This window comes from Phaethon aethereus (genome assembly GCF_964289735.1).
Source record: "Phaethon aethereus genome assembly, chromosome: 2".
NCBI lineage: Eukaryota > Metazoa > Chordata > Aves > Phaethontiformes > Phaethontidae > Phaethon > Phaethon aethereus.
Window position 1 is genome coordinate 69600479 of NC_138582.1, and position 25735 is coordinate 69626213.

General features: G+C 44.1%; 1 protein-coding gene across 1 annotated transcript in view; it reads right to left on the reverse strand.

Moving 5' to 3' along the window:
- TMEFF1 (transmembrane protein with EGF like and two follistatin like domains 1) overlaps positions 1 to 24705 on the reverse strand; it is a gene marked incomplete at both ends in the record, with an annotated part of 126730 nt that extends 102025 nt beyond the window's left edge. The window contains one exon of the mRNA XM_081996277.1: positions 24468 to 24705. Within this exon, the coding sequence (XP_081852403.1) occupies positions 24468 to 24705 (238 nt within the window). The remainder of the gene's footprint in view (positions 1 to 24467) is intronic.
- Positions 24706 to 25735: the final 1030 nt, after the last annotated feature.

The following is a 25735-nucleotide window of genomic DNA, read 5'->3' on the forward strand; positions in this document are numbered from 1 at the left end:
TTTTTCCCCCTCCATACTATAAAAATATGTATGAGAAAGCAAATTTAGTATTTTGTAAAAAATGTAGACAATAACATCTAAATCTCCCTTCACAAACACGAAATACTAAAGTATTGAATGTTTTTATATTAAAGTATGCTATCGTATTTTAATCCAAACCTGTCTTTGAAATCTACCCCCTCTGGTACTCCCATCACCCTGCAAAAAGGATGTTGCAAAATGGAAGATCAGTGATTTTTGTGATCTGTGGGCAGGTTGATGGTTTTGGGTAGAGTAGCAGGGTACTCAAAGCCCTTCAGGGAGTACATGTCTACCCATTTACTCCTTTGAAGACATAGAGGCACTATTCTCTGCTCTGCATTATTAAGATTTAGACCGATGCAAGGCACTGGCGGAGCGCTCAGAGTGTGGGAATAGGCGCTCCTTAGTTTTTGTTAGGAACAGTAGGAAAACCTGCCAAACTCATTGCTAAGATCTTCAGTGAAACTGGTCTTAAAATGCTAAGAAATCTGTTCTCCTACTGTTGCACCCAGATAGAGCCTGTTATTTATACTTGCAACAAACTGTGCTGAGTGGGCAGGGAACCACAACACCTCCATAATTAAGAGTCTGTGTCTCCAAGATACGGCTACTGAAACGATGGGTTCCAAAGTAGACCTAAACAGTGAGACAAATTTGTCTGGACTTCTCTGGGGTCTGGAGCAGAATGAGGGAGAGACGTAACGCTTATTTGCCCACACAGCAAACATGCTCAAGGAGGCTGGATATGGCCGTGCTGGATAAACAGCTCTGAAAACTCCCATCTGTCCAAATATCCTCCCCATACAGCCACCATCAATACATGCCGACGCTGGAAGTACCTGCACATGCTTCACGTACTTCAGAGGGGGATAAGGGGATGCCAGTAAAAATTACTCAAGCAACCTCACGCCGCAGCTTGCGCAGGAGGACTAAAAGTGGCATCCAGAACAGCTGAAGGCAACACTGGATATGAGCAATGGATCCAATCATAACTTTGCTTTTTCACTCATCCTGGGACGAGGATGCTTCTCGGACAAGGACACAATGAGTGTGTCTTCCCCTTACTATTCCTAGCACTGGGAAATAAGATCTTGCTTGAAATTCTTGTGCTCTCCTGATTGCTGGGTCACAGTTAAACGTAGAGCACAAAAAATGTTTCTGATGTAGTTCATGAACAGTAAAAGGTCTTTGTCCTGCCACAAGAAATTAAACCTCTCTGCAAGATGAGAAAAGCAAAAAAAAAAAAAAAAAAAAGGTAGAATAACAGGAATGAACATAAAGCATGGTGAGCTCTTGGAAGATGTGAGTTCTGATGAAGGAAGGCGACGGCACGCAGCCGAACACAGAGCATGCCTGAACACACAAACACTCGGAAATGCATCGCTCCTTGCATATCCAATGACGACGTTTGTGATGGTCCTTAGGCCCAGAGACGGTGTACGCCGCCGTCCCTGGGGAGAGCTCCATCTCCTGCTGAGACTCCGACAGTTTTACAATGCCTGAGAGTCCTGACAAACTGGTCCTCCAATTTTTTTCCTGCTTGCATTTTGCTACTCCTCAACTTTTGCTTCACTAATAAACTCATTAAGTATAGCAATATAATCAGCATCCAGTTTTCCCCAGGGGACGGAGAGAGAAAAGGGAAGGATCCTGCATGACAAACGCTATCGTTCTGTTTAATGCACAGTAGGCAGGTACTCGAATACCACAGATGTGGGCTTGCCACAGCAACATGCTGGCAGAACAAGATGAGGTGGAAGGGCTGCCTTTACCTCCTCTGCTCCTAAGCCTGTTACGAAATAAAGAAATATCGCAAGGCTAAGGAGGAGAAGGCTGTCTATAAGAATAATCTTGGAGAAGGAAAGGGTGGCAAAAAGCAAGACAGCCAAAAAAACCCAAAAAGAGCAAAGACCCATGAGATCAAGGAAGCGGTGGACTGCAGAGGAAGTTTCTCAACTCCGAGTTGTGCCCACTGTGAAGAGCTGGAGAAGCTGGCACGTTCCTCATGCACAGAGGATGGGGTAGCTGCTGAATCCAGCAATGAGTTGTTTCCCAAGGGCTGCAAGACCATTTCTTCACAAAGATATTGCCAGAAATAGCCTTGCTCAAGAATATATGCTGTTTCTACCGGAGTAATTCTGCTAGCATACTATTTCTGCAGGAGTAACCCTGTTAGCACTAGTACACCAGTACTACAGTGACGACCCTAGTGTATCGCTAAAGGAGCACGTTACAGGGAGAACATGCCTTTATAGGCACGAGGCCAGGTGTTTCATCCAACCCGTATAAAAATCATATACAACAGGTAACGCACATGCGCTGTGTCCAGCACTCATCTACTGCGGTATTCACCTGTCAGACAGCTCAGTCAAACACAAACACCATCCGAATGTCAGACAACTTAAATCATGTTGTCCCAGGGACAACCTTAACATAAAAATCCCTGTAAGTACAAGATAAGGCCGCCAACAGAGCACTTGCTCTGTCTTCCTCACAGTGTAGAGTGCGAATTATGGGAGCAGACTACAACCCAGGTGGCCTCGTGCTACGGAAAGAAAAGCAGACACGCGTTACAGCATCCTCTTCCTCTCTGCTTCCAGGATGGGTCAGCAAAGCTTTTCCAGAACTTCCAGCAGGTCCTTTTTCAGGCTGGCAGGTGCATTCAAGGGAGGAATATTCAGCTAGCAGAATTTCTGATGAATCAGTCACTGGCCTGTGTTGCTTCTGGGACAGCACACGCAGATGCCGTACTTCCCTTGGGGCTGAAGGAGAACCCATAACTGCACCTCCGGTATTTAATATATGTTTTGCAAATACATCTGTAAAAATTAGCTTTCACAAAAGGGTCTTGGTTCCATACAGGAACATTTATTTTCATCATTTTTCCTCCAACCAGTTTTTCCCCGAAACATGCACTCTCTTATGCCTGTACTAGGCAACAAGGTGCCTTGTTTTTATTAAGTCAAGTCACCAAATCAAGATGACAGCAACGGCATTTAATTATGAGCCCCTTACTTTAAGACCTGAACAGAAAGCAACATTAATTTTCTTAAAAATCCTGTAACACATAGAAAATTATAATTGTTTCTGAATCGTCCTATCTTTCAAAAACAACTCACATATTTAAACTTTGTATTTTAATTTTAAATATGAAAAAAACTCACCTATAGGTAAATATAATGATTTGAGAACCTAAATCGGGATATTAAACTTCATCACAGAACCTCTTGCAGTTGCCAAGATAAAAGTCAATAAAGATCAGCATGTCTACATTAAGCTCTGACAGTGTAATAACATAACATTTATGTTGGATAATAACTACATAAATGAAGAGAGGAGTAAGACTTATTTTTCTTAAGTCACAGATATAAAATTGCACCATCATTTGTGCATTTTTCCACAGAGCCTACGGGATAAAAATACAATGTTGAGTGATTCCGTATTTATAAACAATATTAATCAGAGGAAAAAAAGCAGAGTTTCTTTGTCACCAATCTAACTTTCATCATCAATAGTTTGCAACACATTAAAAAATGCAGAAATTAATTGTATTTTTTAAATAGAATGGCCTCTAAATGAGTTTATAAACTTCTGTCATATCAACCCCATTCATTTTAATATGGAACTCTAGGAATAAAATCAAAGTATGCTCAGAAAACCCCAACAGTAAAATTTAATTCTTTTTAACTAGACAGCACAACTAAATGTTCAATGAAAAAAATCTCAATTAACAATTATTAATCAAATGTTTTGAATGAATTAGGCATGAATGATAAAGACAAAAAACAGCTTGTGCATGTTCCGTATTTCTGATCCCAAACCAAAAAAATACCTAGCCAGTTTTCATTTAAAGACTTGATCCAGTCACAGCAGATTAGGTTCAGGATCATATGTGTCTTAATTTAATTTTGGATTTGAACATACATTTCTCTGAAATTAATTAGGAGAAGATTTTCAAAGGTACCAGTAAATATTAAGTAAGTAACTTCAGCTTTGCAAATCTCACGAATGATAAATATATTGCATTTACTGTTGTATAAAGATATCATAGCAACTTAAAAATTATGTGTGTCTTTCAGGGTGGGTTTTTTTATAAGTATTCTTGATCTAATATACAAATCTGTTAAGTCTGAAATGGTATTAAATCCTTTTGAAAGCATCTTTATTTTCAATATTTAAAGCAGTTGAGTGCTCCAGCTCTGATCTAACAAAACAGTTAAGAACATAAGTATGCGGCTGCAGAATTAAGCACATGCATATTTTCAGGATTAGGGGTTTAATCTGTCATTTTTCCTCATGGTCTGTTAAACAGAGAATATATATATATCCCTCTAACTGGAAACCACAATAACTGATAAAAGGATTTAGATAAAGATACACTAGCAGGGGGAAGGTTTGTTTTTCTGGGTTTTTGTTTTAAGAAAGATAGTAAAAAGAAGAAAGAAATGAGATTTTTGTTGAATTTATTTCCCCTCTCCTGCTTCCTGACGTAGGTGGATTTTTTCAGCAATCTTCAGCACGTTTCTCTTTCCTATTAATTTACTTTTCCTCTCACTTTGACAGCTCCTCAACCAGATGCAGTATCATCCCTTACTCTCTTCTCCCTCTTCCAACACCCTTTCTCCAGTTGCTTTTCCAACACCCTGGCTGCTGCTCACGACGTCTCCTGACATGCTCTCACGGCCATTCCCTCCTCCCTCCATCCTGCCTCACGGCCACCCAGAGCCTCTTCTCTCACGATGATCCAGTTTTGCTCCCCGCTGGCTAGGAAGGGTTCCTGTTCTCACCCTTTCTTCTTTTTTTGAGGCCAGCAAGATTTTTAGTCTTTCTTTCCAAGCTGATGTGCACTGGTGAGGCTGTGTTAAGTTCTGTGCCCCTCACTACAAGAAGGACGTTGAGGTGCTGGAGCGTGTCCAGAGAAGGGCAACGAAGCTGGTGAGGGGTCTGGAGAACAAGTCTTACGAGGAGCAGCTGAGGGAACTGGGGTTGTTCAGTCTGGAGGAGAGGAGGCTGAGGGGAGACCTTATCGCTCTCTACAACTACCTGAAAGGCGGTTGTGGTGAGGTGGGTGTTGGTCTCTTCTCCCAAGTAACTAGTAATAGGACGAGAGGACATGGCCTCAAGTTGCACCAGGGGAGGTTTAGATGGGATAGTAGGAAAAATTCCTTTATGGAGAGAGTGGTCAAGAATTGGAACAGGCTGCCCAGGGAGGTGGTGGAGTCGCCATCACTGGAAGTGTTCAAAAAACGTGTGGACGTGGCACTTCAGGACATGGTTTAGTGGGCATGGTGGTGTTGGGTTGATGGTTGGACTTGATGATCTTAAAGGTCTTTTCCAACCTTAACGATCCTGTGATTCTGTCTCCAAATCCCCTTTTTGCTATTCTTTCTGTCCTTATATTTGCCTCTTCCTGTTCCTTTAACTTTTACCTTGAACTCAAGCAATTTTAATCTTCACTTCTGACTGAAGATCTTTCTCTCCTCGCTTGTTTTAGCCTGTCTCAGCCACTTGAACCAGACTTAATAATGAACTCTTCCTTCTGATCTTTTAATCTTCAAATCCCTCTTCTCTGAGGGGAATAACTTTCCCCACCTGCCATCCTGCCACACCTTTCCTGACATCCAGCCAATTACGCTAACTCCCCTTATACACTAACCTTCAGCAGACTCTTCCTCCATAGACAGACACAGCTCTTCCATTCCCTCAGAAAGCTCCCTGCTTTCATTATTTTCCTGCTGCCCTGTCCACTTTTGACTCCACACAGTGAATTGTGTACAACTGTCTTGGCAGCAACACGGCTGCCATAACATGAAGTTTAGCATGAAATGAAAGATTTACCGAAAAGTAGGATGAACAGTCTGGCAATTCACTCACCTTGATCTTAGTCAACGTCCTCTTCCTGGACAAACAAGGACACCACTACCTCTCATTTTAAAGTCCTTGCCCTCATCAGCCTAAATCCATCTCCTTTAGAAAAGCCATTATATTTTTCACAAGCACACATCTATATGGCTCTGACTATTCCCTGTCTTGAGTTCACCTTTCTGGCAAAGCGCCCACTTGGCTGAGAAGTCTTAATGAACTGAAAATACAAGAAGGGAGCACACAGGTATAAATAAAAGATAGGCAAGACAGGATGAGAAAAAAAGCATTGCCTAGGCACTCTGGCACCAAAACAGGAAGGCAAAAGTCCAGTTGGAGCTAGCAAGGGACATCAAGGTTAAAAAGAAACAATTCCACCAGAATGCTATTTGCAAGAGCAAGGTCAGGAAAAATGTGAGTCTGTTGATGGATGGGGAAGAGGCAAGCAATAGGCATCAAAGAAGCAGCTGAAGCACTCAGTGTTCTTTCTTACAAGTCTTCATAGACAAAGCCTGCTCCCAAGTCCCAGCAAGTATCAACCCTGTTCAGAAAGCAGAGGGCCAGCCAACAGCAAAGTAACAATAGGTTAGAGACTATAGAGAAACCAGGTATGTTCAGATCCATCAGCCCAGATTTCACCCAAGGATCTGACAGAGCTGTGTCACTGTGAAGTGTGAAGCTGTTGTTAATCACCTGCAAAAAATCAAGGTCATAGGGAAGGTCCCTGATGACACGCAAAAGGCCAACATTATTCCCATCTTTATGGAAGGACAAGCATGGAAGGGGACCCTGGGAACAATCAGTGCGTCAGCCTCACCTCAGCCCCTAGAAAGTCCATAGAGAACATCCTCTCATTAATCCATCTCCAAACACAGACAGGAGAAGAAGACTAGCAGGAGCAGCCAGCATGGATTTTTCAAGGGCAAATCATGCTTGACTCCGCTCGCTCTCTTCCATGAAGGAAGAGTCTGAAGGGAGAGCAGTAGAGGTAAAATATTTAGACTTCTGACACTATCTCCCACAGCAGTCTCCTTTTTAAGCTAAGGAAATACAGGTGGGACTTGTCTGGACTGCCAAGCTCAAAAGGTAGTGGTGAACGGCTTGACATGCCATTGGTAGCCAGTAACAAGCCAGGGACACCAAGGACACGTACCCTGGAATATCTTCATCCATGGCCTGTGCTGAGACAGAAGACACCATGGGAAAAACACACAGGTGACACCAGGTTGCAGGGAGGGGCAGGAGTACAAGGACGGTACAGCCACCGATGGTCCAGTGCCTGGGAAGGCCGCTTCCATAAACACAAGGGGGGAAAAAAGTGTATCTTTTATGCAGTGTTTCAAATCAACTGTCTTGCTAAAGTGGAGAGGGTTCACACGGTGCTCTCGGAAACAGCCTGTTTTCCCTCAGGTTTTGCGCTCATGAGCCAAGCTGGCAGATGCAGATCTTGTAAGTTCAGGTGATGAAGCAGACCCCGAGAGACGCGAGTTTCAGCAGGTTAGAAATCATTAATGTTTCTATTACTTTTTTGATTAGGTGATTAAAATCTCCCACCAAGCATGTTTCCAGAGACGCTAACTCTAAAAAAGAGGATTCCTCTGAGATAGAAGGGTTATGTTTTGTTTTGTTTGGGGTTGGTTTGTTTTTGCCACTCAAGGTGAACTTGATTGCTCTTTTTTTTTGTTAGCTACCATGCTTTCTTAGTTTAACCCTGTGGAGTTTTTTTCCCTACAGCTGTGTCTTGTTTTCTTTTCTTGTTTTTGGTCCTCATAGAAGATACAGTAAACTTAATACCTCTGTGAGGCTTATGTATATTGTTATTGTTGTGACTGCATTATCACTAACATTTAAGGGTAATGTATTCCCAGTATTTTGTTAGCCAAACATGCAACTGCTTTTAACTTGCAATAACTGCATAAGCTCATTAAGAGCTACTTTCCATTATGCGACCATACTAATTTGCAGGTTTCAAGTTCTTTAGTGGAATAAGAAGTTTAATTGCTCCTCGATTCCGGGAAGACCGTGCTTAACATCTTGCATTAGATTCCTGCCTTGCGTTTTGTGGCTTCAGTCTCCATCTATAAAACCTTTCTTGCAGTTAAAATTCCTTTCTTGCAGATACATTCTGTCATGTGGAATGGCAGAAATAAAAGTAAATATATTTAGTGAAGTGTAACATGAAGAACAAGGCAAATCAAACTAGAAAATGAATCATATGCAGTGCTTCTATACTGCCTATGTAAGACTCTGAAAGAGTGAACATATCTAATAATATTATTCAGGTGATTTTTCTATAAGATAAATATCATAAATACTTGCTACGTTTGTATTATTTTCCTTTCCGTAACAAGAAATAGACAGGCTTACTGAGCCTGGAAGAAAAAGCTGTACACAGTTTCTGCAAGCTAAGTAAGTTGTGAGGGAATCTCAGAAACATCCCCATGAAAATGAGGGTATTTGACTTATTTGAGAAACTGAGTCTGATAGTCCAAAACGTTGGCATTTTCTAACTTCTGAACAGCTTCTCGAGCAAATGCGGAGTTCTTTGATTTCAATGCAACTGACTAACTCTGAAGTTCCAATAATACACTGGGCCAGGAACCGTATTTTTAGTTAACATTGCATAACATTTTCCATCACAAGGTCCTCTTTTAAGTTGTTTATAGCACCCAGGCTCCTCATTTTCATAGAAAATTTCCAGCTCTGTAGTTTTTAAGAATGAAGTTGAGGCACATACGGTATTTTGTCTTTTTTTTTTTCCTTAAGTAACAAAATTACAACTTGTATCATTAAGGTGTTTGAGCTTTTCCATGTTCATATGCAGGAGCTGAGATTTCCAAGCCACTGTATTCTGCCGTGTGATAATACATCCAACCCACCTGAAATTTTAAGCTGCTGAAATTTTAAGCTGCTGGAAGAGGTTTATCTGTTACACACTACCAGCAAAATTGGTCACAGGCTCCCCCTCCCATGCGCTCCTTCTTCCTGGTGTTCCAGGTGAGCTGTGGCTTCAGCACCAAAAAGTAGCTCTGGCAAACTTGTGTATTTGTCATACACATCATATTTGTATGGTCTTAGTGGTCTCCTGGCCCGAGAGCAGAAAACGTCCCGAGTACAAAGCTGAGAACGGATCACGCAGGGAAGAAAGCTGGCAGGTACGGCAGAGGTGGAACAAAGACCACGAGGAAAGCCAGAGGAGAGGGACTACAGAGTGGAAGCAGCAAGGATGGGGAAAAAACAGCCAAACATGGGATCCCAGGCCTGGACAGAGTGCCCAGGGCTGCTAGGTCTTCGCTTTCCAGTAAGCGTATAGAAAAATTCCGTCTCTGTTTTTCAGACGCTGAACAGAGGCTGACAGGGGAGAACTACTTTCAGTGGTACCCATTATGCCACTAATTCAAGTGAGAGGTCTCTGCCAGGATATAATGGTTTTAACCTTCCTCACAGCCACTTAAAAATCAGTCCATCCTATGAAATGTCTGTATTTTCCCTAGCTGTTAGCAGGGAGGGTTGTTTTTGTGGGATTTTTTTAAAGAACTTATGTTAAGCAAAGACATAATGAAAGAGCAAATCAAGTACTCAAAAACAAGAAGATTCCTGAATTAATCTTATTTGAGCAAATGTAATTTTTATGTCCTGTGCAATGCTAGACAAGTTGCTCAAATCAGATTTTCCAGACATATTCACTAATTGGGCATTTCTCATTGTCTGGATGCTTTTTTTCTCAAAGCAATTCAAGTGGGATGTGATAATTCACAGTAGTGGAAGCTGTTCATTGAATACATCAAGTTCTATTAAAAAAATCTAAGTACCTTAATCCACTACTTTCCTAACATCCAAGTTTTCACCCAAAATTAAAGTCTAATTAACACAAAAACAGTGTAAGGCAGTTTTCAGGCTAGTTTGGTCCGTGAGTAAGTTTTAGACGTCTTTGAAAAAACATTCAGAATAGCTACTGCTTACCTTCCTCAGGTTGGAAATTTCTGAACACAGAAGTTATAAGAGTAAGATTATTGTAAGAATATTTACAATAATGATTATTGTAGAATATTTACAATAATGATTATTGTAAGAATATTTACAATAATGTTCCTAATTTCTATTATCTCTATTTTTCTAATATAAGCTGCATAGTAAGCTTTTTAAACAAAATTTTAGATTCCATCGTTAAGACACAGTTAAGTAAACAGTACATAGTAGGGTGAATCAGAAGGAAATGGGCAGCTCTGAAGAGTAGACTTGAGTGCAGACATAATGACCAAGGAGGCTCGATGCCATGGGACATCTCCTCCAGCCCTGTCGATGACAGACTGTCAGTGTGACAGTCAGCATGTATGACAAGCTCTTTTATGTGAATATTACCTTTCTATAGAAAAGAAAAACCTATTTCTAAGTGAGTTACAGAACTTAACTAGATATAGAAAATGAAACATCAATTTTAAAAGGTGAGTTACCTAACAGCAAAAAAAAAAAAAAAGAAAATTAAAGACTGTTGGAGTATTTGTCTTGAAAGATTTAGTGCCAGCACTGAATACTCCAAAGCTACGGACCTTTTCAAGAAGGAAACAACAGGGATACACTTCAAAACTTAATTAGAGGGAATCATACCTCTGTGTCCCCATGGACCCTGCCAGTCTACATCAAAATGAAAAATTTATAAAAATATGTTAAGTAGTTACTGATTTCAAATTAAAAATGAAGTACTTTTTTATTTTCAGAATATTATGTAGAAGCTAATTCCAACAAGAGAGTATTGTCCATGTAAGAGATTAAAATGTAACAGTTAAATCTGCTAGTTTCCAAATACAAAAATCTCAGTGTCCTCTGGCATTTTGGTCTCATTAAAATCCGTGAACAGATCTATAAATTATTGCAGTGTATACTAACGCTACACATACCTGTGTAAAAATTGCATTAGGTTCCTATTTTGTATACAGAGAAAGGAAATAAATTAACTCCTGGGTACGATCCCTGAAACATAAGCAGTATGAATGGTGCTGGCGCATAATTAGGTTTGCATAAACTCTCTCCTCCAAACACCCATACGTTATGCTATTTAGGGCTAGTTCTGAAAACCGTAATTAAACAGAAAACCCCTGGAAAAGTAACATAATAACCAGCAACATAAAAGTCTTGGGGAGAAAACAAACAAGCAAGCCCCCAGTTGATAGTTCAGGCTACTGAATGAATTCTGGTAATTCCAGCAAGTTACAGACCAGGAGGGACTGAGCCACCAGCTCCGCTCCCTTCAAACTTTAACAACTATATTTCGCTCCTAAAAAACAAATCACGGCCGAGATGTTGCTCAGCGTACTGAAATACGTTTTCCTCCCGTACGCATTCCTATCAGCTAAACCCAGAGCTACTAATTCCCCTCTGCCTGCTCGTTTACCCTTACTGAAATACAAAGAGAAATACGATTCCCAAAGCTCCTGTTAACCCCCTTCGCCTGTCTCGGAAGGATTTTCAGGGGCCGGGAGCCGACAGCCGGGCTACGGCGTGGCGCCCGTGCCGCGAGGCGTGCTCCCCGCCTCGTCGTCTCCTGCAGCGATGGCTACCGTGGGGCTAGCGGAGCCGCCGGCTTTGCAGAGAACTGACGAACTCCACCTCTCTCGGAGCCGACGGCAGCTCTGCCGCACGCCACACCGGCAAGCGGGACAAAGCCGCTGGACCTGTGACGCCCGGCATTTCAGACTAAGAAAGAAGCCCTATTTAAAGGACAGACAGGAGGCCACCTCTCCGTCAACGTGTTCATCCGTCTCCCCCCGTTCCCGTCGTGCCACTTGTGCCATACGAGGCAGGTGGGAATTATTCACCCTTCCCTGCTGGGGATCCCCTCAGCAAACGCAAGGGCAGATTAGCCAGCTCCCGAGTTGTCCTCCCTGCTGCGGTTCCCAGGGCCGAGGAGCAACAGCTAGCGTCCGCTCTGCCAAAATACGGCCGGTGTCAGCTTACAGCTCTTGAGCGGGACTTCCTAATTGCCATAGATTAGCCGCCCTTACCTGGTTTACAGTGGAGAATCAAAGAACTTGGACGTGCCAGCTCTCGTTTTGCCCTCACCTAGACACTGCAAGGGCACCTTGGCTTTGCCAAGCATCCTCCCAACGGCTGGCCAGGCGAGCAGGGAGCGGAGCCTCGGGGGGCCGGGGCGCGGCAGGGCGCAAAGAGGGGTCACAGACGCGCCCGCACCCCCGTCCTGAGTCACTGCGCTGCTGTGGCACGGACAGGCCCCGTGCCGCCGCCCATCGGAACGCAGTCCGCGTCTTCGCGTTTGGATCCAGGGCCACGGGCACCCTCGGGGCCACAGCCTTCGTCAGCCATCTTTTAACCGTGGTGTGCGTGTCCGAGATGGATGAAAAAATGTAGCCAGCAAAAATCATCATCTAAATATAGCAGGGGAAAAAAACCCTGCACATAAGTATGCACGGGATAAATCCTGCCCTTGGTGTGAGACCACCCAAACAGCCAAAAAGAAGTAAAAGGCCAATTTCAGCCCTGAGATACACAAACACTGACTGAGGTACAGCTCCTGTTTACACCCAGGCTGGACGTGATTAGCACTGGAGCTGTGTAAGTATAATCCAGCACAGCACCAGAAACTACTCCTACACGCTCTGCATAATTTTAAGGCAAACATGTCTTTGTGGCTCAGGGAAATGTATGCAATCAAGTCCATCACTTTGATACAGGCTTGGTTGCAGCTCCTGCAAGTCTATGGAAAATCACTGTTTCTACACCCCTGATCTGTGGAGCTGTACGAGACTAATATTTGCAGCTTTTCACTGCTTACTCTGTACATAGATAAATCTGTTTTTTTCACAGGACCATGATCTAGGAGCTCTTATTGATTTTAGGCGGTTGGTTTGCGCTTCTGGAAAAACTCCTTAGGTGGTGGGTGTCACTCTGCTGTTTAGGCAGTCAGACTGTCAGTTCTTTTCCCCTGTGTTTGTTGAAATATTTCTCTAGGAATCATTTGAAAAACAAAACAAAACAAACCCAAACAAACCCCAAAACCCAAAGAGGAAATCTAAGTAAGTGAAAGCCAACTTGGGGATTACATTTGCATGACGTACAGATTGACATACAGCATGACACTGGAGATTTTTGTTGCGTCCTTCACTAGCTGTTCACCAACCTACCAGTCCTCACTCACAAGAAAAAAAACAAACCAAACAAGGAAAGGTCAAAATCGGAGGACAGCATGGTGTTAAGGTTTCCTATCTCCTCGGCTGTTTTCAGAAATAAAAGCGGTCACTCAAGGAGGACACGAAAGAGCACTATCAGGTAGCTTTCCACAGTAGAAAAGAGATATTTTCCAACCTACTTCTTTCAGCTACCTGCAGTCACAGAAGTAACTTTGATACCTCAGGCTTGAGAGGGGACCCACAGCTAGACTTTCCATCTGTGTCAAGCAGCCCCACACCAGCATGGCCAGATCCTGCTGCTGCCGTTTCTCCCTCCTTCAGCCTGTACATAGTGTCATTTCCCAAAGAGCCTAACCTGCATCTAATCGTTAGAATAATAAAAAAAAAAAAATCTAAAAAAAGTAGAAATTGAGCACAGGAGCCACCTTTTCTTAGTCTTACCTAGGTGGAGACTCAATGGGTTCCCATGAAAAATCAAGGAAAAGTCATGTAGAGCTTTTTGTGGTGAAGCTATGCTGATCTCTTGTAGCCTGAGTAACTGAAAGGGGCTAAGGACTCATTTTCAAGATTTTTATAGAATGAGACAATTACGGCATAAAGTTAGTATTGATATCTTATAATTTTTCATTAGGTACTTCTGAATGCACGCTAGTGTGACTGTAAATAGCACAGCAATATCTGTTACTATAATATAGAGTACTAATAAGTAATTCCTATGATAGAAGAGCCTATGTATTTGGGAAACAAATGTGAAAACAGTGAAAAAATTCGCTTTCCTAAATTAACTCTGATTTCTAGATTTTGACACTGAACTTTTTAATCATGACATTTGAATAATATTAGGGTTTTGGTATCTTAATACACTGGTTTAGATTAGGTTTATCGAGTGTCTAATAAAGTGGTATGTTCATCTCTTTTTGTCTTCTGGGTGAGGACTCTTTTATTACAGTGTGGTATCTTTTTGTTTTAATGCTGCTCTGCTGTGGATTGCCAGCTCATTAATTTTTCTGCTATAACACCCAAATCCCTTTGCTGATCAGTGTGCTGGATGATTGATTCCTTGCTCCCAGACTAATTTTTTACATTGGACTGCCTTTACCATCTGGTAGATAAATCACCCAAAACACTCAAATTTGGAGTCTGGTTCCAGCGATCCTCTTTGTTTGCTCAGCCAGCAGCAAGAATATCACTTGCAAGTGTGGAGGTTGTGTTCCCTCACCTGGATAACTCTTCTATGTTACAGACAGAGGTTTTAACAAAGAGCATCGAGATAATGACATACCTCTTCTCACTTTAAAAAAAAATAAAAAATTAGGCAGCTGTTCTATTTTCCAGCCAAAAATTTTGCTTCATCCTACCACAACCACTGATTTCTGACATGAAAAAAGAGTATTGCTTACAGCTCAGAACGAATTTTGCACGTTTCAAACACATTCAACTATTTTTGCAAAGACATTCTTTGTAGGTGTAAACATCTGCGCAAGCAAAGGACACCCTTTGCCGTTAACCAGAGCAGAAATACAATGAAATAAATTGCCTTCCCAAGCTTCATACAAGAAAAAATTTCTACAACCTCAACAGGAGCCTGCCTATTTTATTTTCACTTTTATAACCTTGAAATGGTACTTCCATAAAATTATGATTCCAATCAAGACAAGGAAAAGGAACTCTGCCTCGCTGAATTGTCCAGGTAAACTGCCGTGAGAGATGGAGGATGAAGGAAAAGCTGCTGGAGGGACACGCTGCTTTAGGAAAGTAACAGTTCATCTGCCCACCTCTGCACATGGCGGTATCGCTCGGCGGGGTCCCTTTCTTGTGCCTAAGGATTTTCTGCTACTCCTCTCTGCCCCAGAGAACCCATTTGGCACAACACACTGACCTCTGCCTCTCCCAGAGGGATCGGATAAAGGCAGCACGCGAACCCAGTCAATACTAATTAGCAAAATGTAAACATTTAAATTAGATCAACGCTTCCCTGAGTTTTAGAGGAACAAACTGCTATCCAGCCACTATTTTTTATCAAACTTTTTATGGAGATACCCGTTTAAAACACTGTTTGAGCCGTCTCCATCAACCAGATAAAGACCTTGTATCTTGGTCTTGTGTTTTATGGACACTCTTAAGGATTAAAACTTACATTTTCAAAAGCACTCACTCATTTTGAATGCCTAGACTATTTGGGGCATTTTCTGCATATGCACCGACACCTTTACCTAGCCCGTATCTCAAGCTTTTATGCTGCTTTTGTTAAGATTCTTGCTTTGTTTAAAATTTTAGAGGAAATTTATCAACTTCTGCACACGATGCTTATCTAATCGCTCATTCTTTGTAGTCATGTGTGAAACTGCATCTGAAACAGGCCCTGAACAGGAGAGCAAGTAAAACTCTTGTAAGACCCAACAAACTCCTCCGTATGCTTCATGTGTGTTTACAGAAGGTTTTCTATAGCCATACACAAGCAGACGTGACGGCATGATTTCGCTGGGGGCTGCGTGTTTCTTCTTCCACCATCATACGCAGTGCTCCCGTGAGCTAGCGACCGAGACCGGTTACGCGCTTCTAAAGCAGGATTTTTTGGTCAGCTGTAGGTAAACAGCGAAATGTGTCAAACCGCTGAAGCTGGGTAGAAATGTGCCAGGCTGGGAAATAAGCTGGGCTAGATCTGGAGTGAAGCCATTGGAGCTCCTAAAGCTGCGCATTTCGTGTTCATCTGGAACGCACTGCGGTGCCCAGGGGCAGAGTAACCGGAGTTTGCGGGGACCCAGCTCCCTGTCTCGCCCAGCCGCCCCGCTCACCCCATCTGCTTCCACGCTGATCCCCTGCGACTGGCGCGAGGCAGAGGGCATGCCCCAGGGCCTTTCCTCGGGGAACCCGGCTGTCGCCCGCCAGCGAGCCAGGCAGCTGGAACGAGGCTGCCTACGGAGGCTTTGCGGCCAGGCAGAGCCGGATTTCAGGAGGTTTTGGCCTCCAGACGAGACCGGAGAAGAACCATTTCATGTCCTGAACACCCTTTTGTCCATTTGTCAAGAACATCGTACCTGTCCTCTTCTTCAGCTGCACCCCACGGGATGCTCCGTGCATCTTACGGAAGCACGGAGTTTCGCACCTATTTCAGATACACAGGAGCACAGCAAGGTCTCGGCCTGGTAGAAACGGGCCAGGGAGGAGCTGGCAGCTCCTGAGAGAAGCCAGGCCCCTTCAGAAAAATTACTGACAGTTCTGTCTTGTTCCCGATTCTCTTCTCTCTCATTTTCACATGTTTTCCTGCCGGTCTTAATTAACACTATTTTTGAAGTGTGGATGAGGATCCTGCCAGTTTGAACACGGTTATATAATGTGGGTGTTTCAAGAACTGTAATTGCAACTGAATTTATTTTTATAAGACTAAGTCAAAAGAGAGGTATTACAAGGATTTAATTTTATTTTGAACCAGATCCTTTAAACACTATTGCTGTAACACATAATCTATTATCAGAAAAGTCCTGTCTTCCCAGTCCTTAGAAATTGCCTACTATAATAAGAATTTAAATTATCCTAAAATAAATCCCGATTTGCCAGTTAAAACACCGCCTCCTCACAAACCGCGCTATGATCGATGGGGCAGTTTCAGAGCAACTTTAAAAAACTGAACATTGATATCAGCATAACATTAAATTGCTCTCTTAAACAGAAAAATTCACATCAGCAATATATATGCAAATGCTTGCAAAGCCTGGTTGGTCTCCCAGCCCACACCCAGCCAGGCCTGGAGATGTAACTGGGTAGCAAGAACAGAAATCTTCTAGGTACTCTTCTAGCAAAGAGCTCCACTGGCATCTTGCTCCCCACTCCAAAGAAGACAAAGGCTCCCTGGTAAGAATCTTTAAAAGAAAAAAATGACCTGATATTTTTTCTTTTTAAAAACAAACAAAGAAAGAAATGGAAGAGCATATGACCCATAAATCCCAAATACTTAAAACAACTAATGGCACCACTAGATACCTACCTATTAGTACAAGATGAAATAATTCTGCTCTCAGATCTCCTTGAAGCCATCTGTGTACTAAATTAGAACTAAAAATACATGTAGCTGTTCATCAAGACAAAGGGACAGATTTAAGGTTCTCCAGGAAACTTCAGTTTCATCAGATCACTATTTTGATTGCCAAACTTACTCCTAGTCACATTTTGCCTGTATCTTGTTATCCTTTTCTGGAAGAAAAATATCACACAAAGAAAACACATTTTGCCAAGAAATGGTTTCATAAAATAAAATTTACTATGGGTTTAGTCAAACATGCCCTTCCCTACACACTTAGGAGCTCCACAAAATACAACTCCACTCTCTCACACTCTTTTTCTTCTTGTTTTTCTCCGTATTTCTAAATTGTATTGTATTTCTAAATTTCAAGTTGATCTAAGAATAAACTACAGCAATTAGAGAGGACTATTTAGTTTACAGCACATTATTTAATTATAATTTTCTTATTATCTAAAGCTATTCTTGGGACAGAATGATTTTTTTAAGAATGATTTATAAAGAACTTCCTTGGGCTTCAGCTGCAGTGAATATTATGGACTGCTTAGAAAAAGACAGGCTTTCACCTCAAAAATGTTAACATGTCCTCTACCTCCACTTTCGTTCCACAGCATCTGTAGGGACTGATCAAGGAGGATAAGCAGTATTCTAGAGTCAGAAAAATAGGTACTTTTTCCAATATCCCTGGTGCTCAGCATTTTTTCTTCCCCGAACGCTACAGCTACTCTTACTCTGGGAACGACTGCAGCTACCTGCTTTGTGGACAGTCGCCAAAATCTGACCACAGGCTGGAAAAGTCACAAGCACTTTCTGTTGACGGATCAATGGTGGAATGTGATAATCTGTTTCTAGGAAAAAGGTAAATCGAGCCTCCTGTCCATATCTGTGGGATTTTCTGCCTTCGTACTTCGTACTCAAAGACCTTGACCACAGCTTCTTTTTATTTCAAAGTAAGTATGAACCTTTATCCAGTCTAACGTCAGCCCTAGAAGAAAACCAGCAGGCTATAAGTACAAAATACTTATCCTTACATCAATAGCAAGAAAATATCCAGACTGCTCTTAATAAAGACACGTCTTCTTTTCCCTTTAACAGGGAATTGTCAGAGAGGTCTTGGTACAGAAAGAATGTTTTCTTGGCAGTATTTTCCACAACAAACATAGCTCCTCTTTTCCCCTTCTCAAAAATGATAAAGAGATTGGATTCAATGCAGTCCCTTCAGTCACACCTCGACTGCTCCATCACGCTACCCGTTCACACTAGTGACAATGATGGAGTGACACCTGTTACGAGATGATTTTCTGCTATTCTGACACTTTCAATTCTACTTTAATTACCTTTTGGCTCTTTAATCAGCATAAGAATCTGTACTGCAAGGACATTTCATGCCTAGGTAATTACACTAAAGGGAAACAAATATGTTCATGTTACTGTTTGAGTTTTAATTTCTCCTTTTAATCATTGTTTTTACTTTTTACTGATAGCTGATTTAGAATCATGCCTTACGATAGTTTCTCAAAGTGATATGTAACCTGACTGAGTCTAGATCATTTACCTTAGAAGTTTGATCGGCACAACCATATATCACAGTTTATTTGGCTTGACTGTTATAATTCATTTACAGGAGCATAAGTCATAGTATCTTAGATAAAATAACAAATTATTCTAGTCCCGTATACCATTTCAGATCAAGTTTGTCTACGCAAACACAAAAAAATGTGTATTTCTTAAAATAGTTAGGCTAATTTACCTGAACCTGCACGTCTCTTTCAACCCCTGCCGTTACACTCTTGCCAATGTGGCTTCATACGTTTAGCACAAATTGTTTTGGCCTCCTGTATCTTAGAATGATACACCAAGAAAACTCCTCACCCACTTAATCTTCGCAAAAAACACAAAGGGTACGTCTGCTCCAGGAGATAAGCATGGACGAAAGCCAATCTTGAGGCCACATCTGATTCTGGTTCACAGAGGCCCCACTGAGCCAAGTCAGAAACTAAGGCCGAGCTCCAGAAACTGGCAGTGCCTGAAGATTATATCCTCCCAAATCCACATTCACGTCTGCCACATGGCCTGGGCGCAGGCAGGGCCAAGGGAGCTACATGGTTGTGTTCAGCTCTTCCCCGTCACAGCGGGGACAGTCTGGACCCAAGCTTCAGACAACACAAAAGCCTGGAGTGAGAAAGAGCATACATAAAACTCATTCTGGCCAACCCACTCGTAAACTCAAGTCTTCACCTCAAGTGTAGATGTACCAGATGTGAGTACCTTTAGACCCCTTCTTATCTCAAGGAAAAAGGTGAAGTTTTCAGCTACAACAGCTCATACGTAACAGGTAACATGCCTTAAAGTAGCGACAGTTCATCCTGGTTTGAACCCTAAAGCTGCAATTTGCCAATAAATACAAAGGGCATTTTTGAAAGTTCTCCTCAGTGCTGGCATATGTTAGATGCTCCTGAGGAAGAAACTCTTGCAAAGGTGGTTGAATAATCAAGGAAAATGTTTCCTTAGGCATTTAGAGCTTGTGCCGCAAATGTTGTGTTTCTAACCCTACCATATTCTTGTTCATTTTGGTTTTTAGCGCTTTTAAAATTCTCTGTATCTCATTCTGCCACTGTCAAACACTTTTGGAAGGAAGCAGAGTTAGCGAAGGCAAGGGCAGCGTTCGAGCAGAGAGGGTTTCCTGCCAACGCAACGTATTCCAAGTACTCCCCTGCTTTGGTCTGGCCTCCATCACTGCAGGTTTTGCCATTTCCCACCATCCCCACAAGCACTGAACAAGAGTGCACCACTGGCAGCCCGCACAAAAAATGCAGCAGCTCAGTTCTTCATTTCTAGTCCTTGATCGCAGCAGGTGTACGAATATGTTACATGCACCACATCGAAGTGCTAGACAGACGAGTCTTGAGCAGGTAATTCTTTTTCTTGAAATGTGCATGCTATGTCTCCTCTGCCAGCACTGGTATCCAGCGACACTAAGCTTGGGGATCCCTGCTACAGACTCGATGACGCTTGACAAAGTAATGGCAACAAAGAGTCTCTCATCAAACAGCCTCCATTGCACATCATGGATATTAGGGAACAGTGACTTCAGCAAAAGATGCTGAGGAAAAAGACTTGCGAATTCTGAATGAGACCATGTTCATCAATGGTGGAAAGTAGACAGAAGCAAGGATGAGACAAAAAGAGGTATTATTTCTTTATGGTACCACATGCATCTCCAGTAACAGTGACAGTAGCCATACTCTAAATGCACTGCTCCCTCTTTGGGTGTGTGCAGTAATCAATAATTAATGTAATTTTCTCTTCTGTTGTTATACCACACAGACTTATGATTATGTTATGCATTAAAACTGAATCTCCTCTTGCTCTTCTCGCTCACCTTCTGTGCCCTTCCCAACTCTTCTTCCCCTGAAACTCTGTTCACACACAGGAAAAAGGCATGCTTTAGAACAAAAGCATATGATGTGGCCAGTTCTTGCCACCTTTGTCCATTCTCTGCGCGTTGCTCCCACTCTCAGCTGTGTGTCTTTTCTCATACCACTTCCTTACTCCCTTCTGCTCGTGTACCAGTCAACACCTTCCATTCCTTTTCAGGACCCACTCTTGTTGTCCAGCCTTCAGATGCTTTTGTCCCACTGATGATATCTATCCCTCCTTTCTCAACCTATCACATTTTAAAACACTAAGAGACATGAGTTTTACTTGTGCTTGTTGTACTCCTGTTGGCTTACCACGTTCTCTGCTTCACCTCTCTCTTCTTCCCACTGTTTCCACATTCTCTGTCTCATTTACTCCATGAGTTGTTTCAGGGCGGAAACCATTTCTCTAAAGCATATTGAAAGTTAAGATAATGTATATGTGGTGAAGGATGGCTCCACTATAGCTTTCTCTGTTCTGTCTAAAATTTTACAAGCTTTCTGACAGCTTGTGCTTCCATGCCCAATAAACAGCCCATTATACACTCAGCCATCACCCTATCACTGGATGGATACTTTCCTTTCTCACTCCATCCCCTTCCCTCTCCCTAATTGGTAATTTCCACCTACCTTTAGCTACAAACTATTTCAGACATGTTATGATTGTGTAAAAGAAAAGCATTCACACCCCTCAGAAGAGGAATTCTGTGAAAGAGAAGGTGTCTTTAATTTTTTTTCTGGACCTCATTCAATCCTCAATAACCTGTCTTGAAACAATTTTATCTTCATTCACCTCACTCAAAGAGAATTTAAGAAACCACGGGCAGCATATGGCCTATGAGACTCATGGGAGGTGTGTGGAATCGTCCCAAACAAGCATATTTTATCACATGAAGGAGCAGCCAGCTGAAATGCTTACCAAGAGAAACATCTCCCTGTTAATCAAAATCCCGGGTGCACATACCCAAACCAACACACTGAGCAATACCCCTTGTTAAGGCTGTGTGCCTCTCACCAAAACCCTCAGCATTTGGTCAGTTATGATCAAACTGCAACCCCTGCGGCTGCCACACGTGTGACCGGAGCATACCTCACACCAGAGATCCAATCGAACTGAAACTGAAACTGAAGATGCCCATGCACTGTCTGTCTCTCTGGAGAGTACCGGCGGATTAGGAGCTCATGAACTAACTACGTTTTGTCCTTACTTTTACACTCGGGATGCTTAGTAACCCCCCAGTAGTTCACAGCCTTTAAGGACAGGACTATCTTCTAGCCAGAGCAGAGAAGCAAGCTCCACACCACCCTACTGACAGACAGTCAACGAGTACCAGAAATGCTACAGAAGATGACCACAGGTAGCACTGGGAATAAAATAACATCTCTAAAACAGAAACCCTAGAATTTGTTAGCTCTGCTCTTTCCCAGAAAGAAACACCAACTTGTTTTTTACCCCATTTTGGCTAAAATGGGGCTATTTCAGTTCTCCTATCTTAGCGAAGCATAGATTGACAGATGAACAAACACATGCAAGTCCACATCATCAATTAACTGCAGATATGTCTTAATTCTCCGTTTCCTGCTCTAATCACTGGATTATATGTTCTTCCCTTGGCCAGTGATGATGCAATTATATCGTAATTTAACAAAAGACCGAACCACAATGCCCGTGCCGAAGGGGCAGAATCAAGGCTGGAAAAGCTATCTTAATTTTCATGTTTGCCTGTGTCTTCCACCTTGCAATGTTCTTTTGCTACAGCAAACTCTTTCTTAAGCAGAAGGAAATAAGGAGAAGAGTTCAGCATTTCCTACAGCTTTAACAAAAAATAAAGGTACCTACAAATCTTGTGATGATAAAACGTTACAAGCTCAGGAACCTTCCCCAAAAATGCAAAAAACTGTTCCAGGGCAGCAGGTCAACCTGATGCAAATATTAAAATGACAACAGGGGAAATGATAGGAGTTTTGCTTCTCTGAGTATGGAAGGTAATTTAGAGAGTCCAAATGTTAGAAGAAAAAGCAATAATAGTGTTTTTAAGTTTACCTTTCAGTATACCTAGCAACGTACATGCTAGCAGTGAACTGAGAAAGGTGCTACAGCCAGCGTCTGGCCCCACGTCTAAGTATAGGAAACTCGTCTTTTGCAGGGAGTAGCTTATCCAGTAAAATTTAATGAAGCTATGCAGAGGCAGGTGAGGGGAAAATCTGTCCGAGATATTAGGTGTTGCTATTAGTTCTTTCAAAATGAATGTTCAAACCTGAAACACTGCAGTTTTTCATTAAACAGTTAACACATAGCAGAATCTGACTATTGCATTTTTAAATGAAATTTTCCTTCCATATTTTTGTAGTTACACTAAAAATAGCACCTGCCATATGTACATATATAATGCATATATTTGTTTCTGCCTATTTTTAGTAGAACCGAATCATTCTGAATGTCTTCGATATAGCATATGGTTTTCTAATTCTAGGTTAGAAAGCCCTCTTTCCGTGATGGTTTCTAAATAATGGTATCCGTGCGTTCCACATTATCTTAGAAACTTCCTCATATATTTCATCAGCCTTCCCTATTTAATCTCACCGATTTATGCACATGCCATGGTCTAATGACCCACGTCTCCAATGGGTAAGGCGCTAACGCCAGTGACACATTAACCTATTAACCTCTCTTTAAAAATAACCATGATATTCACACAAAATAGAACGGAAAAGTCAGGCAGCAGTAAAACAGTAGCATTGTGGTATCGCACACCAGCGCCGTATATGTCTAAACTGGGCAAAATAAAGAACAAATGTGCATATCAAGAGCGAATAGCAGATTTATTATATCGCAAAATCATTTTGCCACAGTTTGCTGGTCTGCGAATTTGATAGCCTGCTTTGGCAGCATTATCCATATTATCAAATGTAATCGGGAGGAAGATGACTGTTCCATTCACTCGTTTCTTGAACGCTGTTACACAGTTTGGGGACCCTATCCTGGGAGGTACAGAGCGTTCCTTCTACAATGTGGAAATCGCCTTCCAAACCCCGATGAAGGCAATGGGAGCGGGGGGCTCCGTGCATGGGGCAAGAAACGTCCATCTCCTCGGAGAAGGCAGGCTGGGCGGCCCTCGCCACCGGCCCTTGCGGTGGAAGGAGCTCAACATTTTAAAAAGCAGTAGGAGGCACACAGGGCAATTTTTTGGAGGGGGGAGGGAGGAAACAAATTTTTTAAATTTTTTAAAATTACGTTTTCTAAATATTAGTTTTAGAAGAAAGGCAAGTCTTTCTAACAAATTGTAAACTTCATGTGTTTACTTTGTTCTACTTTAAAAACAGTGGATTCCCTCAAGATGTAAGAAAACGTGATGCTCTCACGCCGAACCAATTCGTCTACACTGAAACTGTACTACACCGGCGTGTACTTACGCAAAGGATGGGGAGGCACAATAAAAAGCCTTCTCCCGTCAGGCACCCCAAGCAGGAAAAATCCCTAGAAAAGCTTATTCTGCCTACATCACGGAGTATTTCGCCGTCTGTCTCTCATCCAGAGTGAATCCACGCGGCAGCCGGCAAGGGGGACGGGTGGGGCGAGACCGGGGAAGGCGCGGAGCGGCCCGTGTGAGCCCCCCGAGGGACTGCACTCACGGCTGACCCCGGCTCGACGGGGCCGGAGCGGTGGGGGGACGGGGCGGGCTGCGGGCAGCCCCCAGGGCGGCCGGCCCGCACCTGTCGGCACCACGGCGGGGCGAGGGAACAACAAAAGCCGAGAGACGGCGGCGAACTCCCTCCTGTCGGCGGGCAGCCCCCGGAGAGGGGGGATCTCCCCGCCGCACCGGGGGCCGAGGCGGGCGCCGGTCCTTTGTTTTCCGCCGCCCGCAGCGCCGGGCCGGGCCGGGAGGAGCGGGGGCGGAGACGGACGGGCGGACACGGGGACCGCGCTGAGTTCCCCCCCACCCCCCGTCCACGCGTGGGCTGCCCGCACGGGTGGGCGCGGGAGCCGGCGGGGCATTTTACCTGAGCAGTTGATGCCTTTCCCCTTGCCGCCGCCCTGGCACTCGGGGCTGGGCGGGGGGTGCGAGGCGCGGCCGGCGGGCAGGGCGGACAGGGCGAGCACCAGGAGGGCCGAGGTGTAGCACAGCGCCAGCGGGGGTCCCGCTCGCAGCAGCGGCCGGGCGGCGGCCGGGCTCTCTCCCAGCATGGCGAGGGGCGGCCGAGGAGCAGCGGGATGGCGGCGGCGGCAGGCCCGCAGCATCAACCGGAGCCCGCGGCGTCGCCCGGGCGGGACCGTCCGTTCTCCGCCGCGCCGCAGCACACCTTTAGCATCCCGGCCGCGGGCAGGGCTGGCCCCGGCAGTGCAGCTCGGCTTCTCCCCCGCCCCGTCCCCGCCGCAGCCCGGCGGAGCGGCCGCCGCCTCCGCGCCTGGCCGCCGGCGGGGCCGCCTCGCCCCGGCCGGGCTCCTTTGTGCGCGGCGCCCGGCAGCGCCGCCGCTCCGCCTGCAACAAAGGGCGCGGAGCCGAGGCGGCTGCTGCTGCCGCCGCCGCTGCCGCGGAGGGGGGAGAGGAGGAGGAGGAGGAGGAGGAGGAGGAGGAGGAAAGCGAGGAAGCACACGTGATGGCAGCTCCCTCCCCTCGGGACCGGAGGGGAGGCGAGTGGTTTCTGCTCGCCCGGCGGGCAGGCAGGGCCCGCGGGGAGCGGGTGGGGGGGACCCGGCGCGGCAGGGGGGTGAGGGAGGGCGGGCCGGGGGTCGGTACTCGAAAGGCGTGCGGGGGTGGCGGCGACGGGTGAATGAACGCACAGCGGGTCCCCAGGGGCGGGGGGCGCCGGCACACCGCTCGTCATCCCGCGAGCTGGTGTGTTATTCCCTCATAAGGTGGCGTGCGCGGGGATGGGGAAGAAAAGCAAAGAGCCCATCGCTGCTATCGATTAATTGGAAGAGTCGTGTTTAGTTCGTGCTGAACGGAAGCCCGGCACCGATGGCGGGAGCATGTATACCGATTCCAGTAAATAAATACGTTTTTGGTGAAGGCAGTGACTTTTGTGACACTATGCTTTTATTATCAAGGGTTTTCCCAGTCGCTTACAGGGAGACGCTTCGGAGGGTCAGAAGCGCTGCAGGGGTACAGGGTGCGGGGCACGTATCCCGAGTGCAGACCCTCAGCATCTTGCTGTGTGGCTGAAAGCTTGGTGTAAGTGGATAGCGCTTTCATAATTCTTACATAGGGAAAACACAGGACAATGCTTTACATTCAACAAGAATTTTTCCCATCTCAGTTGTCACTTAT